This window comes from Corvus brachyrhynchos, unplaced genomic scaffold (genome assembly GCF_000691975.1).
Source record: "Corvus brachyrhynchos isolate BGI_N302 unplaced genomic scaffold, ASM69197v1 scaffold7, whole genome shotgun sequence".
Classification (NCBI taxonomy): domain Eukaryota; kingdom Metazoa; phylum Chordata; class Aves; order Passeriformes; family Corvidae; genus Corvus; species Corvus brachyrhynchos.
The window spans coordinates 3,618,324-3,634,646 of NW_008239054.1; the positions used below are offsets into that span (position 1 = coordinate 3,618,324).

General features: G+C 39.6%; 1 protein-coding gene across 1 annotated transcript in view; it reads right to left on the minus strand.

The window, feature by feature from the left end:
• The window catches only part of MOCOS (molybdenum cofactor sulfurase), a 184,091-nt gene that overhangs the window by 114,059 nt on the left and 53,709 nt on the right, over positions 1-16,323 (minus strand). Inside the window, exon 4 of the mRNA XM_008637530.2 lies at positions 11,747-12,385. Within this exon, the coding sequence (XP_008635752.1) occupies positions 11,747-12,385 (639 nt within the window). The remainder of the gene's footprint in view (positions 1-11,746; positions 12,386-16,323) is intronic.

Below are 16,323 nucleotides of genomic sequence, written 5' to 3' on the forward strand. Positions count from 1 at the left end.
GTTCCCTTCTTTAATATCTTGAAAAAAAAAAACAAAAAAAAAAAAAAAAAAAAAATATATATATATATATATATACACTTTCTTTTCTTGGAAAGGTTAACTGGGTTCCTGTTACTTGGCATCAACTTACTGATCTGCTTAAGAGCACAGACTTTGTCAAATCCTTTGTCAAATCTTTCATTAATAAAATCATCACACCATTTTTCCCACTTAAACTGGTCATATATTAATGTACGTAACTTAAGACCAATCAAGACACTTCTAATATAAAGCCAAAATGAGTGATAAGAAGAGTTAGATTCATACTAACCACTTTTTAGCAGTGGACATTATGGAGATAATCCATGCAATCTATATTGCTGAACTTAAGACTGTTGGCATCAGCAACAATTAAAAAAAAAGGGGGCCAGTTCAGAGTACAACCTGAAAACATAATGGCAAAATGTCTGCCATAAAATATGAAATAGGAGATCCTATCCATTCAGCATTAATACTCTCCCTGCTGTAGCTCTAAAACTTTTTATCATTAAATTCACCAAAAATAAAGCTATTACAATCATTTGACACAGTTATTAAGCCATAGCAGATGTTACTTGATAATATAAATGCCTAGATATTAAAAAAGTAGATTATAATAATGCTAGAGAATCCCTCTGAATTTTTTAATTGAACATGAACAGACACAAATGTGACAGCCAAGTCTTTAATCAAATCTGCGTATTTCCATTTTTGGAAACCGTTGCTTATATGTGAAACTTAAGAAAGACTGTAAAACCCCTTTTTCTCAAGAGCATCAATATTTTCCTTTTTCTTATAAATTAAATCTGTTTGAGAAGCCTGTAGATGTTTCTTTCATGGGTTCCCAAGAGCACAACTGCCAGATGCACTCTTGCATATATTTGACTAGTGAGAACATGAAAAAAAAGAGCCTAGACCAAACCCGTGCTTGTACTTGTAATCTTCAAATACTAGGTTGAGTGGTGTCATCTAAGCATGAAAACTACTCTGTTTCTATATATCTCTTTTTTACCACTAGGAAGGCAGTGAACACTAAACTTTTTTAAAAAGTATCTCCCTGTAGCTTAGGTATAAATAAAATATAAAATAATACGCGTACCAAATAAGAAGCCACATAATCTGAGTCACTAAATTTAAGATAGTTCTGTAGGTCTTCTGCTATACACAGACAAACCTTTATAGCATTTCAGCTTTCTCTCTTGCATTTTGATGTCATTTAGACAGGAAAAAACATATCCTTTTCTTAAATGATAAGAGATCTCTGATGATACTGAAAAGAATAAGTCTGATAAGAATACCATTCCAAAAAGATTTTATAAGCATGAATCTGAGTGGAAGGAACTCACCAGACTAGAAAAAAATTCAGTGAAGATGAAGTTCTCTTTCAAAAGATCAAATCTGCAATTGCCACATGATATGCCACATGGAGGTGTCTCAGTCTCCTTTGCTGGACCCTTTACAGTGAATTCATGGATCTCAAGGAATCCATGCACAACATGCTGAAACACACTGATTTTTAGTCTGTTCTTGCTGAAATGGGCAAGTAAAAGTTAGCAAGAATGATTAACATCAATTCATGACATTAGAGTATAATAGTACATTATAGTAGAGGGGATGTTTCATCATTTGTGGTCAGACAGTTTCTATTCTAAGTATACTTTTTCATTGCATAATGATTATTTCCATTAAGGACAAAATGTTAAAGGAAACTACCTAGTCCCATCCCATTTTGGAATAACTAAATTTGGATGGCATTCAGTCAGTGATTTTAATTGCCAGGCACTCTACCATGCCTTCCTCTGCTCCCTATCCCCAAAAAAGAATAAACTAAATCCACACAAGTAGTATGGGGACAGGAACTGCTGTGAGAAGAGAGAATACAAGTGTTTCCTGAAAGTTTTGCTTCCAAAAAGATCCATACAGAAATACACCAATGCAATTAGCATAAACTTACTCGACTTGAACTACAAGCTGACATCTCTGCTAAAGCTCGAGGAGTTTGTGAACCAGAGACTGACTGAAATACATATGCTTCAGTCCTTTTCTGGAGAACAGATTCCCCTCTCCACAATTTTCACTGCTGTGCATCACTCTTTTTAAAACCCAACACAGTACTATCTCCTAAGTCTAAGAGTTGTTTCAATAGGAAAGTTTTCAACAGAAGAATGACAAAACTGTTGAAACCAAGAAGGTTCAAAATGCAGGGTTTGTGCAGCCACACAACTTTGCTCCTCGGGTGCATGTCTCTGGAGAGGCACCCCTGGCATGTCATGGAGCTGCACTTGCAAAGGCATCAGTTCATCATCAGCCCTAGCAAATGGATTGGTATGGGGCTCACAGTCTTGGTTACTTTTATCTACCTGAACACTGAGAGGGCCATGTGGCATTCAGCTCTCATCCATACATGGGAAATTAAACTACATCTTCACAGCTGTGAGCATGCACACCTATGAGTCTTGAATCCACATGTGGACCTGGGTGTCCTATTCTGCAGTGCAAAGTCCACCCAGCTGGCAGAAGGACTGGGTGGCATGGCAGCCATGCACAGCAGGATCCTTCAGTTTGGACTCATTTACTCAGCAAAACAAAAAATCTGCAGAACTCACAGATTACAACGTCTGCTTTGAAGCCCAGGGTGGCAATGTCCATGCAGAAGACATGCCAGAAGCTTTGGTACGTGCTGAAGGGAATGGCCCTGATCCAGATCTTATGACAGCTTCCAACAAGCCAACACTACTTGTTTGGGGGTCAGAGACACATGAGGAGACAGAGACATTAAGCCGTATTTCTTCAATTTCCCCATCTGCTCCTAACATCCCAAGCCCTCCCCATCCTGCCTGAAGAAGCCCCCCTCATCTGGATGGGTCATCTCCCAGGGCAGATTTGCTCTCCACATGCAGAGCTGCCACCCTCGCAGCAGCAACCTCACATCACCATATCTGGCTTGGGGCTGGCACTCTTACAGACACATTGTTTCAACATTACCTCCATTTTTGCCATCTCCATTCTGCTTTTTCTTATTTCTATTAGCTCACGCCTTTCTCCTGTTTACATTATCTTATGCTTTAAAAAAATTGCAAAATGGAAAATATAAACACCTTGTCACAGTCATTTCCTTCTTAAGGAGGATGGAAGCACATACACACACACACATGAAAAACCCACCCTTCCTTCCCCATTCTCCTCAAAAGGTTATAGAAAGCAGTAACGGCTTTCCTGGGGAAGGAGGGAAGATTTGAGAAGGATTTCTTCCTGTTTGGGAGGTTCTGAAGAGGTACAGGGACATGCTCTGTGCAGGACCAGACCTGTGGGCAACACATGATGCTGCCCAGACTTGGTGCTTTCTGCACATCTTGGGCTGTACCATGTAAACTGAGATTGAACTCGCTCCAAGGAAGCCAATAAAGTTTCAGCAGCCAACTTAGAACAATTTCAGCATCGCTTTGGAAAGTATTTAAACACACATACACGTGCCAGAGGATTAAGAGCACATAAAAACTAGGTTAAAATAATGTTAAATATCTAAATTGACCCCCTGATAGTAGTTACAGCTCTTCCATATGTCTGCCTTAGCTCATGCTTTTGTCTCTGAGACTTCAGGAGTCAAAGAAAGAGCATTATACTAATTATATACTATACCATGGAGTATTTACAGCAATTCCTGTTACTAAGAACTGCCTGAGGTAAAAAGAGAGAGCAAAAGCTTTAATTTCTGCACTTTAAAGTAAATCACTCCCTTAACAGTAATTGAATAGGACTTGTATATTGTAAATACTATCTGGGTCAAAAAGCCAGTCTCACCCTTTTACATCCAGTATCATGACATTTTAAGTACACACTACAAATGGTGAAGAAAAGAAATGTGATTTGTATGCCAAACAAGTTACCATTATGTTTCCTCATATATCAAACATGTTAATCAATCACAAATGCAAAATCTACAAAGCATAATTAAAAATGTGCCATAAATTTATCAGCAGAAAACCAATTCTGTAAAGTCACAATAGCTGGTGCTAGAAATGCACAAAGCCTTTTAGAGAAGTCTTAGGGAAAATGTTTGATTCTAAATTTGAGCCCAAGAACTCCATAGGGTAAAACTATGTTATGTCACCTTGCTAGCCATAATGACTGTAACAATACATCCTAGTTCAAGCAAAATTTTTACTGTATTTGATCAATGGCAAAATTGAATCCTGGTATAAGCCAGAATTCCCTTCTTTCTTGCTATCATCTCAAAACACTTTATATTTTAAGAAAAATGCATTTTACAATGAGTTCCACATTTTTCTCTTTAAAAAATGAATGTGCTGTAGCTCTCTAGCAGTTTATAAGGTTTATTTCATAAATCAGTAATTTGGTTCCATTCATATAGGGGGATGGAGTTTCCCAACAATACAGATTGGTGCTTGGTGTGATTTACATGTGCCTCTCTGTGGTAGGCATGTGGCTACACTGGGCCCATGATTTCTACTGGCTTTCGATGACACTTGCAAAACAAAAGAGGAAATATGATTACTTGGATTAGCCTCCATCTGAGTAAGAGAATCCATGGTACAGTTAAAAAATTCTTTGTATTCTGGTTTTTATTGATTTCATTTTGCTGAACATTTCTAAAAACTTTGCAAGATCCACTACCTCCCCCTCCTGAGAAAAACACCTCCTTCTGTATTTGTTTCCATACTGTAAGATTGCATCCTAGCACCAACACTCCAGGAGCGTGCAAATGCATAGAGGTAGGGCTGGCTGCATAACAGAAGCCACCTCTGCCAACTGTGTTGCCTCTTCAAAATTTTACCTATATTATTTCTTCTCTTTTGGTGACTGCCCACTAATCCAAGTTAACAAACATGTTTTTAAGTGTCTTGTTATGCTCTATAAGCATTTATCAGGGGCACTGCTTTCAGTTTATCCCAGATTCAGCAATTTAAGGTGAATCCCATGGTGAATCAAGATCAAAAGTGATCCCCTCAGGATACCATCTGGGTCGCTGATGTACAATTTTCAGTTTATTTTGACTATGCTGGGGAATAAAACAACTTCAGTATTGAAAAAAAAATCACCTGGAAGATTAGACTGCAAAATGACATATGAATGCCTTCTTAATGATGGGACTTAGAACAAAAAAATAAGCAAAACTTTCCTTTGCATCAAATACTGAAGAATTTGGCTGGCTGCAGTGATGGCTGGCAGAAAAACACAGCAAATGTCAACTGCCACCTTGGATGTCCTGAGAGGTAACAAAACAGACTGCATGAAACTTGCCAGAAGAGTAATGGCTTACTTGAATCTTCTTACAGTTACCCTTTTATTTTTCCACAGCTCTTGTTTTGAAAAACAGTTGAAAAGTCGTAAGAATTAAGTTCTATTATATAAGTGAAAGTTCCAGCAGTTAAATGAAAGGACTTTGCCTTTCAGACATGGAGAACAGCTGAATGAGAGTCCTATGCAGTTCTTTTCAAGGACCTCTGACCTCTCATCTCTGCAGGACATGGTGGCACTGGGGGCTGAGAGGAAGGAAGAGACTTGTTCACTGTCATGTTCCCTGTTCAGGCTTACGAGTCCATGTCAGTGGCTGCCACCGATCTGTCAGGTGCAGAAGGCAGTCTCATGGTGCAAACATACATTAGAAATGAAGACTACTTCCCAAGTGTCTAATCTGAAATCCACCACTGCTATTTGAAAAGGTGCTTGTTCATGAAATTTAGAGATTTTGAAATTTTCCCAAAAGTTGCCCTGTTTGGAGATCTCTAAACGTCATAAAAATGCAGAAGAATCATAGCAAAATGCTTAAACAAAATGTGGTTTTTGACAGGGTGATGCTTAAGTCCACTTACCACATAAAGTAATCATGGGCAGATGGCCAAAGTCCTCTTGTGTGGAGCCAATGAGCATATGCCAGACTACAAGGTGAGTTTGCACACAAAGACTGTGCTCCTCTCAGCACAGTCCAGGCCCTGGGTGATTTCTGAGCACTGTGAAGAGCTTCTATGGAATAAGCCAGCACCTGTCACTATATTCTTTCTTTCTAGGCTGACAGAAACAATCACGCTAAAGAGATAGCTTCAAGCAGAAGATCAGCTTTATTTGCCAAAGGATTGTCAAGCTGCTGCATACCCACCATCCAGCCTCAGGATTTTGTCTCAACTCCAGCTCTTGGGATTCTAGTTTTTATCCCTAGCTTTCTGCCTGTATTTCCCATTCCTTGCTTCCTTCCCCTGAGCACACACAAACCCAGAATGCCACTGCGGACTCAAACCATGTCAGCATACACTGCATAAGCATGCACAGAGTTGTCCCAGGGATCTCCAGCCACAGCATCAAGAATAAAGAAACCTGCTTTGGCTAAGTGCAATGTATAATAGATTACAAAAGTGTGTGTGCTGCTTTGGGATTGTCAAATTATTCGAACAACAGAGGCAATAGTCACTTAAACTTGTCAGGGGCAAAGTCATGCCACCTGGATTTACAAAGCTTTTGAAAATGCATTTGGAAATGAACAACACACAACAGCTAATGCACTAAATATTTCACATTGGTAGACTAAGATGCAGATACCCAATTTACAGATAACACAACAGCTCCTTTTCCCTGAGTCATAAATTCCAGGATGATCAGATTCTGAATAGCACTCCCAGATACAAAAGAAAAATAGAGCAGATGATGAATAATTTATCGCTGAATTCTTGCTATACATAATCATATCATTTTATTATCTCATGCTGTGCAGAAAAAAAAACCATGGGAAATGAGGCTAGATTTGTGAATGATAATAGTAATTTGTCAAGCTGTTTGATACAAGGATGAGAATACAATAAACATGATTTTAAAAGTTGAGATAGGAAGATTGGCTACTGACATGAAATGGGAAAACATGGAAGTGATTTAAAGATATTAAAGAAATGTAAAAGAGACTGCGGTATATTAATTTATATAGCAGGAACATCAAAATAAAATACAAGAAACAGTAGCAAAAGCTGCATCTATGAAGAAAAATGGCAACCATTTTGACAGTCTTGGGTAGGAGAGATGGATAAACCGTCGCTCGTTACATGTTTCTGCTCAAGTTTCACCTTGACTTAGAAAAAGCTATTTTCTTAGTACACTGCTCTTGGATTATGTGTGAATGGGGAATACCTTCTGCTAGCAGTACTCAGACACATATATTTAAATCCCCTTTTCCAATGCCATTTGCTAGAGTTCAAGTTTCCTTATGAATTATGAGATGAAATGACATGTTTCAGTGTGTTCATTCCGAATACTAATCACACACTGTAAACGAGCTTTTTTAAAAAAAATGTAAAATAAAAATAAAACCTTTTGGAATCACAAAGACAGGTCTGAAGAGACAATGCAGATGGAGCTCAGAAGAGGTGCACAAAATCAATCACAGAAGCACAGAGGCTGGAAAGGACCCCTGGGAATCTCAAATCCAACCTCTGGCCTAAAGCATGTCCAGCTGGAGCAGGTTACTCAGGGCCTCCGCCAGTTGGGTTTGGATACCTGCAGGGATGGAGGTTCCTGACTGCAATTTGGCAGAGATAAAACCTGACTGGACCTGCTGTTACTCGACAAATAATGACCGAGGTGTTTCAGCCACTAGCAAGGAAATGGAAATGTGGCCCACAGATAAGGTAATCGTATTAACTCCAGCTATGGTGACCTGGCATTTCATTTGAACTGTAGTAGTTCTGTTCCTAACTGCTCTGCCTGTATTTTATTATTGGGAAAACACTTTAAAAACATAACAAAGCAAAACCCATAGCAGCTGAACAAAAAAAAAAAAAAAAAAAAAAAAAGGTGCTATAGCTTGAAGCACATTGATTGAGGATGTCAATACAACATTGTTGTATTGTTGTTTTTACTTTTCAAGAAAGTTAGCCTCATTCCTGACCTATCTTTGAAAAATTCAAGCCTCTCCAGGCAGAACTTTAAGTCTCCACAGTTCATGAGAGGTTATGGACTGCATCAGTAATGCTCTAAACATGAACTTTTAAATATTGGCTTTTCAAATAACAACTAAAGGATCAGATGAGGCCAAGTATAAATATTGACCTATGAACAATGACTTAGACCTGTCTGCATGACACTTTGGTGTTTAATGGCAACTAGTATCCAGCTGTCAGTTTTGATTATTTTAGTTTTAATCCCTCATACCAAGATTACACATTGTGTACCCAGCCTGACTTAGAAGTCAATTTCCTTTGTTTCTAACTCTGTAGTAGAAGAAGGTTAAAGCAGGTCCTTCTTCTGACTCAGTAAAAAAAGCCCTTGAAACAGTGGGAGCCTCAGATACCTGAAATGTTTATAATTAGTCAACCTCTGAAAACTCTTGAAAAAGATACCAGAAATACAGTACCCCTTCAGGTTACCACATACCTTTCCCTTCTTAATTAAAGAAAGTATAAAAGCAGAACTGAGACATAAAACACATTTCAGATATTTTTATCTGCTATGCTATCTCAGGAGTCATGTATCAATTACCTCTAGAAAAGCTGCTTGGAAACTAGAGCCTGCCCAGGTGAAATTAAAGCAGGTTTTATCCTTGGCTTGCAGATGATGCAGGAGCACCCTGGGATCCCGTGATTTCTATGCCCTGTCATCCTGAATTTCAGTGAGAGCTGCACTTCAAAGCCTTTTTGGTTTGAAAAATCAGAAACAGGGGTCCGAATAACAATGTTTCCCTGTTCTTTTTATTTCTACATTAAAAGATTAACTGGACATTCACGGTACCGACATCCAATTCAGAAATAATGCATGGTCTTGTATGGCAAGAGCCAGGTGAATGCAGCCAGCCTCTGCATTTACCAGCCCAGAACCAGAACTCCCAGCAGCATTCAGAGCACATACCCAGAAGAGGTGCAAACACATGAAGCATCATTTTGCACACAGTGAAAGGTCAGACATTCACATTATGGGAGATGCAGGACATCGTGCTTCTGAATACACATCCATAAATAATTGAAAGGAATTAAGGGCGTTTTTTACCATTTCCCCTTTTAACCTCTAGCCTTTCTCAAGGTCTATAATTTTATATATATCTATATATCAATATGTATTTAGTATTTGTTAGAATGCTATGGGATAAAGCCCTGGAAGGAAGAGTGACACAAGAGAGTTGGTTAAGATTCAAGGGTCATCTATTCCAAGCCTAGGAATGACGCATCTCAATGAAGAGGAAGTCAGGCAAAAACGCCAGGAGGCCTGCATGGGTTCAAGGATCATCTTTTCCAAGCCTAGGAATGATGGTCTCTCCAAAACACCTGGTTACCTAGGATATGAGAAGGCTGAAGTACTCAATGACTTTTTTTCCTCTGTCTTGACCGGCAAGTGCCCCAGTCACACTGCCCAAGCCACAGAATGAAAAGGCAAGAACTGGAAGAATGAAGAATGGTCCACTGTAGGAAAAGAACAGGTTTGAGACCATCCAAGGAACCTGAAGGTGACCAAGTCCATGTGATCTGGTGAGATACATCTGTGGGTCCTGAGGGAACTGGTGGATGAAGTGGCTAAGCCACTTTCCATTGTATTTGAGAAGTCATGGCGGTCAGGTGAAGTTCCCACTGACTTGAACACCCACTTTTAAAAAGAGAGCAAAGGAAGACCTGAAGAACTACATATTGGTTAGTTTCACCTTGGTGCCCAGCTAGACCATGGAGAAATCATCCTGGAAATTATGCTAAGCCACATGTTAAATAAGAAGGTGATTCCTGCCAGCCAACATGGTTTTACTAAGGGCAAACCATGTCTGGCATATTTGGTGGGCTATTAAGAGGGCACTACAGCATTGATGGATAAGGGAAGAGCAGGTACCTGGACTTGTGGAAAGCACTTGGCACTGTCTTACATGGCACCCTTGTTCCTAAACTGAACAGGCATGGCTTTGACAGATGGACCACTCAGTGGAACAGTGGATGGATTGGTTGGATGACAACATCCAAAGAGTTGCCACCAATGGCTCGATGTCCAAGTGGAGACCAGTGACAGGAGGTGTTTCTCAGTGGTTGATATTGGGACTGGCGCTGTTCAACATCTCTGCAAGCAATGTGGGCAGTGGGACTGAGCGCTCTCTCAGCAAGTTTGCTGATGTCACCAAGTTGTGTGGTGTAGTTGACACACTGGAGAGAAGGGATGCCATCCAGAGGGACCTTGGCAGGCTTGAGAGGTGGACCTGTGTGAACATCATAAATCTCAACAACACCAAGTAAAACGTCTTGCACATGGGTCAGGGCAATCCCAAACACAAATACAGGCTGAGTGGAGAATGAACTAACATCACTGCTGGGGAGAAGGACCTGGATGTGTTGGTTGATGAGAAGCTCAACATGACCCAGCAACGAGTGTGTTGGAAGCCCAGAAAGCCAACCATACCCTAGGATTCATCCAAAGCAGTATGGCCAGCAGGTTCAGGGAGGTGCTTCTGCCCCTCTGCTCTGCCCTCAGAGACCCCACCTGGAGTGCTGCATCCAGCTCTGGGGCACCCTACATAGAAAGGAAATGTATCTGTTTGAATGAGTCCAGAAGAGGGTCATGAAAATGCTCAGAGGACTGGAGTACCTCTCTTACAAAGGCTGAGAGAATTGGGGTTCTTCAGCACTGGATAATAGAAGGTTCAGGGGAGACCTTACAGAAGCCTTCCTGTACCTGAAGGAGGACTAGAGGAGAGCTAGAGAGAGCCTTTTTACAAGGCCATATATTGACAGGACAAGGGTAAATTCAAACTGAAAGGGTGCAGGTTTAGATTAGATATAAGGAAGAATTTTCTTACTGTGAGGGTGGTGAGGCATTGGAAAAGGTTGCCCAGAGAAGTCCTCAATGCCCCATCCCTGCAAATGTTCAAGATCAGGCTGGATGGGCCTCTGAGCAACCTGGTCTAGTGGAAGGTGTCTGGGCCCACAGCAGGGGGCTTGGACCTCTAGACAATCTTTAAGGTCCCTTCCAACCCAAACTGTTCTATGATTCTGTGATGAAATGCTGATCTCTAGCATTTCCTTTGTGCAGATGTGACACAGGAAGAAAGACCCTTTACTGCATTTATGTAAGTTGTTGCTGACATGAAGAAGGGAGACCAAGCATCACTAAGAGTGGCACTTCAGTGTGTTCAAGGACTGGTGAAACTTACCTTATTGCCCTGCATTTTCCTTTGTGTATATGTTTGACCTCCTTTAGGTGTCCTCTCTTTTCTGTAGGAGAGCTTCAGATCTTCTTCAGAATCTCAGTCAAGGAATAAGTGCACCACAAATATTTGTTGTAGGTAATGTATCTTACTGAACTTGTTATTCTGATGAAGCTTCTCTTGAGGGTAAAGCGTTGCACTTGTCCAGTGAAATACATAGACCTACCTTTGCAATTTCACTAAGGGTTGTTACACTGTGTGATCGACCTTGGTCTGGCTGCTTTGGGTACAGAGTTTCAAAAATAAATCAAGTTTCCACTGAGGCACCTTAAATACAAATTAAAAAATGCATGGATTGACCTTTATGTCACTGAATGAAGCCTTATATTTTTAGCTGTTTTGGCAAACTAGATCAGGAAAGGAAGGCGCATATTTCAGATTATGTTCTTTAGACAGGAAAAAGAATAATAAGACAAACTGAGTTAGATGTGAAACACCTATCCAACTGCATAAAAAGCACATGCATCACAGCCCAGTGCATACACCAAGCCTGAGACATTTATCTGATGCAAACAGTATCAGCAAAAAATCCTGTTTTGTTAAACAAAGCCTCACCTTTCTGCTATGGATTTCATTGGCAAATAAAAGTCCTCTCCTGCGAGGTAGGCAGCTGCAGTTCCACCTCCAAAATAGGTTTTCCTCAAGAGGGGAGCAATCCGGTTGTTTACCAATAATGCTCCTAAACCAGTTGGGAATCCAAAGATTTTATAGAATGAGATGGGGATAAAGTCAGCTTGGTGAACTCCCAGGTCCAGTGGAGAACTGCTCACATACGAAGCTGCATCTAGTAGAACAAACCACTTCCCTGGTATTTTGATGGGGCAGAGTTTTCCAGATTTTATGTCCTGTATCCATGAAAGGGGATATTTGGTACCAGAAAAATTGCTCTGAGCTGGGTAAGAGAATAGATGAGGTGTTGTGCAGTTTTGTTCTTCAGCTGGTAACCTGCTTTTTGCTGACAAAATTTCCTTTGGTTTTATTGGAACAGACAAGACATTCATTGAAGCAGTTATGCCTCTCATACCCACCACAGATGTGTGGCTGTCAGTTAGGTAACAAAATCGACTGCTGGGTTGCTTTGTGCCTTCAGGTATCCAAGGGAATGATTCTGCTATCAGTTTAAGTGCAGCTGTGCATCCAGATGTGAAAATGATGGTGTAATCCTCAGCAGTAGTGTGGAAGTGTTGCAATGTTCTGAAAAATGAAAAAAGAAAAATATCAATTTATTTTCTGATTTTTCTTTTTTATTGCTGTGTGATGTATTTCAGTTTTCCTCACCATAAGTTCTACTCTGACACCAACTATGAATAGTAGACAAGTTTTGCCAAACAGTACAATAAGCTTCAACAAGGGATCTTGAATCACTTTGTCCACAAGAGACACTTTTCATTGTTGCAGTGAACGTGGCTGTGTTCTTAAGGATAGAAGCCAATTTGCCTGGCTCCAAATAGAGTGGCCAGTCTGGTCCCTCAGTGGGATCAGAATTAAGCCTGCATATAATTAAAATTACACTGTCCTTGAGAGGGACCAGTTTTATTTATAAACTATTACTGTTTTCAGTTTGCAGACTATTTAGAGCAGACAGAATATGTTTCAGTTAAGATAATCTACTTAAATAGTGAGCATCCAAATTAAGGGTCACAATATTCAACAGGGAAACCTTAGAAAACAGCTTTGCTCCTTGCTTATGTTATTAACAATAGAAACAGAAGGCAGCAAGAAGCAACACACAATTCCATGGGCCTTATGCACTTAAGGCTGTAATCTCTGTGCTCCACAAAGGTAAGCTTCCCAAACCAGAAGCAATCTAACGTTTTCCAATGACCCAAACTATGAAAAGCAAACTGATCTCTGGAGGCATGTCTGCACTAGACATTCTTTGATGTCTTGAGAGCACCTTGTTGGCTCTAAACTACCTTTTGTGAACACCATCTAACACAGCTTGTGGTATCCACGCTAGGCTGTGCATCTATTACGGTTTTGCAGTGTGCAAGATGAGTCTTTTCAGAGGCTGAGGAACAGCTTCAATTCAGTCACCTTTCTTACCTTTTTCACCTGATGGACTTTCTCTGAATTAACTTTATAAAACTCCTACTAATATAAACAGAAAATGTAATAAACATCCGAGAGACATCAGCTTCAGAGAATGGAGCAGAGCAAACAAAATGGAACCAGAGCATACATGCTGCTGCTCAGAAGTGCTCTCCAAGCAGCTGGCATTCTGATCTGTGGAATTCCAAGATACAGACCAGCACTTAGAGAGGCCATGAACTCTGGTTTCCAATGTGTATCATTAAAAGTTTGCTTGTTTCATACAACATGATATTCCCTTGCTAGAAGAGGCAGAAACTGAAGATGCAGGTGCATTTAAATATAAGTTGCATAAAAGATTATGTGACAAATTCAAGTTAAAAATCATGAAACATAGGACAGTGCTGAAATTCCTTAAAATTTTATTCGTCCAGTCTGAAACACAAATGCTACAGGGAAAGGGTTTTAGAGCTTGATGGTGGGTGCGACAGTCAAATATTAAACACTGGAAAAGAAACAATTACAATGGCTTTGATGATTTGCACTAAAAAAACACCCTAAAAAGGCCCACTGAAATGATACTATGAATACTTTTCTCAGTTGAAGAAAACTGTTATGGTACTGGGAAGTACAGGATGCAACAGATGATTTCATAAGCCCAAATGAGACTTGACTTTTTTCAGAACTTAAATTTTTGAAAACTGATGCAAATGGTAGGTATTTTATGTCTTGGAAATAAAGACAGAATTGCAACTTTTATGAAGGAGCAGGTCATGGACTTAGGCTTTAAACATTCTGAGAAACCATTTGAAAGAATTCATAAGAATCTTTCTGAAATAGACCTGCCAAAGGATAGTTGCTGCAAGCATTCACAGCCCTGCACATAATTTTTAAAGACCATGTTCATAGAACCCAAGTTTTTCCATTAGAGTTTAGAAACCCTGTTAGCACTGAAGACAGGAACAATCACAGACGTTTTTGTATCAGGTATTGAGCTGACAGCCTGCCTCATTCATTGCTGTGACCTGTTCTCTCCAGTCACTGAATCATTCCCCTTTCCCCTGCACAGTGCTGTGCAGCCTTTCCCTCCATCACCTGCTTTACAGCTTAGAGCACGTGTACGTGTTGTGTAGGACACCTCAGTGAAGGAACCTGAAACCCTCTACCCAGCTGGTTGCAGGGTTACCACTCAGAACCATGCCCTCAATTTCAGTCCTGATATCATTCTGCCTTTATTCTTCTTTCCATGCATTTACCTAGATACAGAAAAGATGGAAAGCAGAAAAAGCAAGAGTCCTAATTTCTTTTTCAGGGACAGAGAAGGAAAGCATTACAGTTTTGTTTCTATGGGAATGGAATGGTGGAGAGTAGATTAGAAAGGAGGCTGGGTCTTTGTGGTTATGGGCATAATTTTCTATGTATTATCTGATGTGACTAATTTTTGTATGCTCTACAGTCATATTGGATAAGTTTTGGAATCATCACACTGATATAAACAAAATTGCAAAAAGGTTGTGCAATTTCAAGAAAAATGATCAACAACAACAACAATAAAATATCCAACTTGCTCTATTTTTACCTCTGTGAGCTGCAGGCCAACTTACGTATTCACACACAGAATACATTTTGAGCTAAAACACTTGGTGATAGGAGCAAATTCTTAATATGTAACATCTTTTCGTAAGAGTGAGCTGACAAGAGCAGCGACAAAAAGCAAGCTGAAGGCTATTATCAAGTCTGCTCCTCTTTTACTCTCTATAATTTCTCTGCTCTCCTCCCTACTCAGCCTCTTTGTGCCACACATGCTCAGTGCAAGGTGAGACACACCTGGGTCAAATGCTAAATTTTGTGTAAGAGTAGTACCTGAAGTTCTCCACTGGAATTGTACTTGCTTATCACAGCACTTACTTTGACCAAAAGACACTGTTAAATGACTATAGCTAGAATGCAAAAATGGTGGAATGGGATTTAATAATGGGATGCTGTCATCCAACCATGAATATCAGAGCCATTGAGTACCTTTATTAAACATTTTCAGAATTTTACAAAACAATAAATACTATTTTGGATTGTTTAGGCTCACAAATAGTGACATCTCTATGTTTAATTCATAAATGAGTGAGACAAAGCTCATGGGTATTTTAACTATATTTAGTTTGAATTCATTCAAATTCAGAAATAGCTGAAAAGTTCTGAAATAAAATCCCTGACACAACACTGATGTATTATCTATTCAGCTCAGTACAAGAAATTGACTTTCAGATGAAAAAAATCAAGCTGTAGGGTTAACTTTTCAGAAGTCTCCAAATAAATTAGATGCTTTTTTTTTAAAGCCATTTAAGTTCCTAGAGCTAGAGAAACAATCAAGTTATATTTCTAATTGACTTAGATAGCAAATAGATTCTTTTGAAAGTCAAATTAAGTACCTATTGCATTTTGAGTCTCCAAATGCCTTATAAGATTGCTATAACTCCAGTACTTGCAAAAGAAGTGGAATTTTAAAAGTTTGAACTATTTCTTACCTCAAAAAGTAAAATAAATAAATAAAGCAAGAGCAACTGAATTCAGGGAACTTCCTTCTCCTTTTGATGTGCAGAGCAGAAAAGCTGCGAGCACCTCAGAATAAGGTTTATGAAATGAATACCACAAAATCCTGAACTAGAGCAGCACTGCCATGATAAAATCAGACTACTCAGGGATAGAAAACTAAAATACATCTTATTGACTTCACAATACTACATCCTCTGTTTTGACATGGATATTGGGAAGCACTAGCTATTACACACAAAATTCCTAATGCTGTCTGTCTTCGTGCAAGACATACCCCATTACAGTGAAATGCAGTACACCTTTATTACACTCCAGGAAGATTTATAGCCATATATAAGGTTGCTGTTGGCAGCAGGACTAAAGACTTGAAGTAGAAAACTGATAACTTGATCTACTACAGCTCACAGCTGCAAAGAGCAGTGGCATTTTATAGTATTACAAATTCCCACGTTTCAAAGGACTCTTTGGAAGAAAGGACTAAGAAGGTAATTGTGAAACATATGGATACAACTGTGCCTTCACTTGCAAGTTGGCAGAAAGGCTGAGGAACT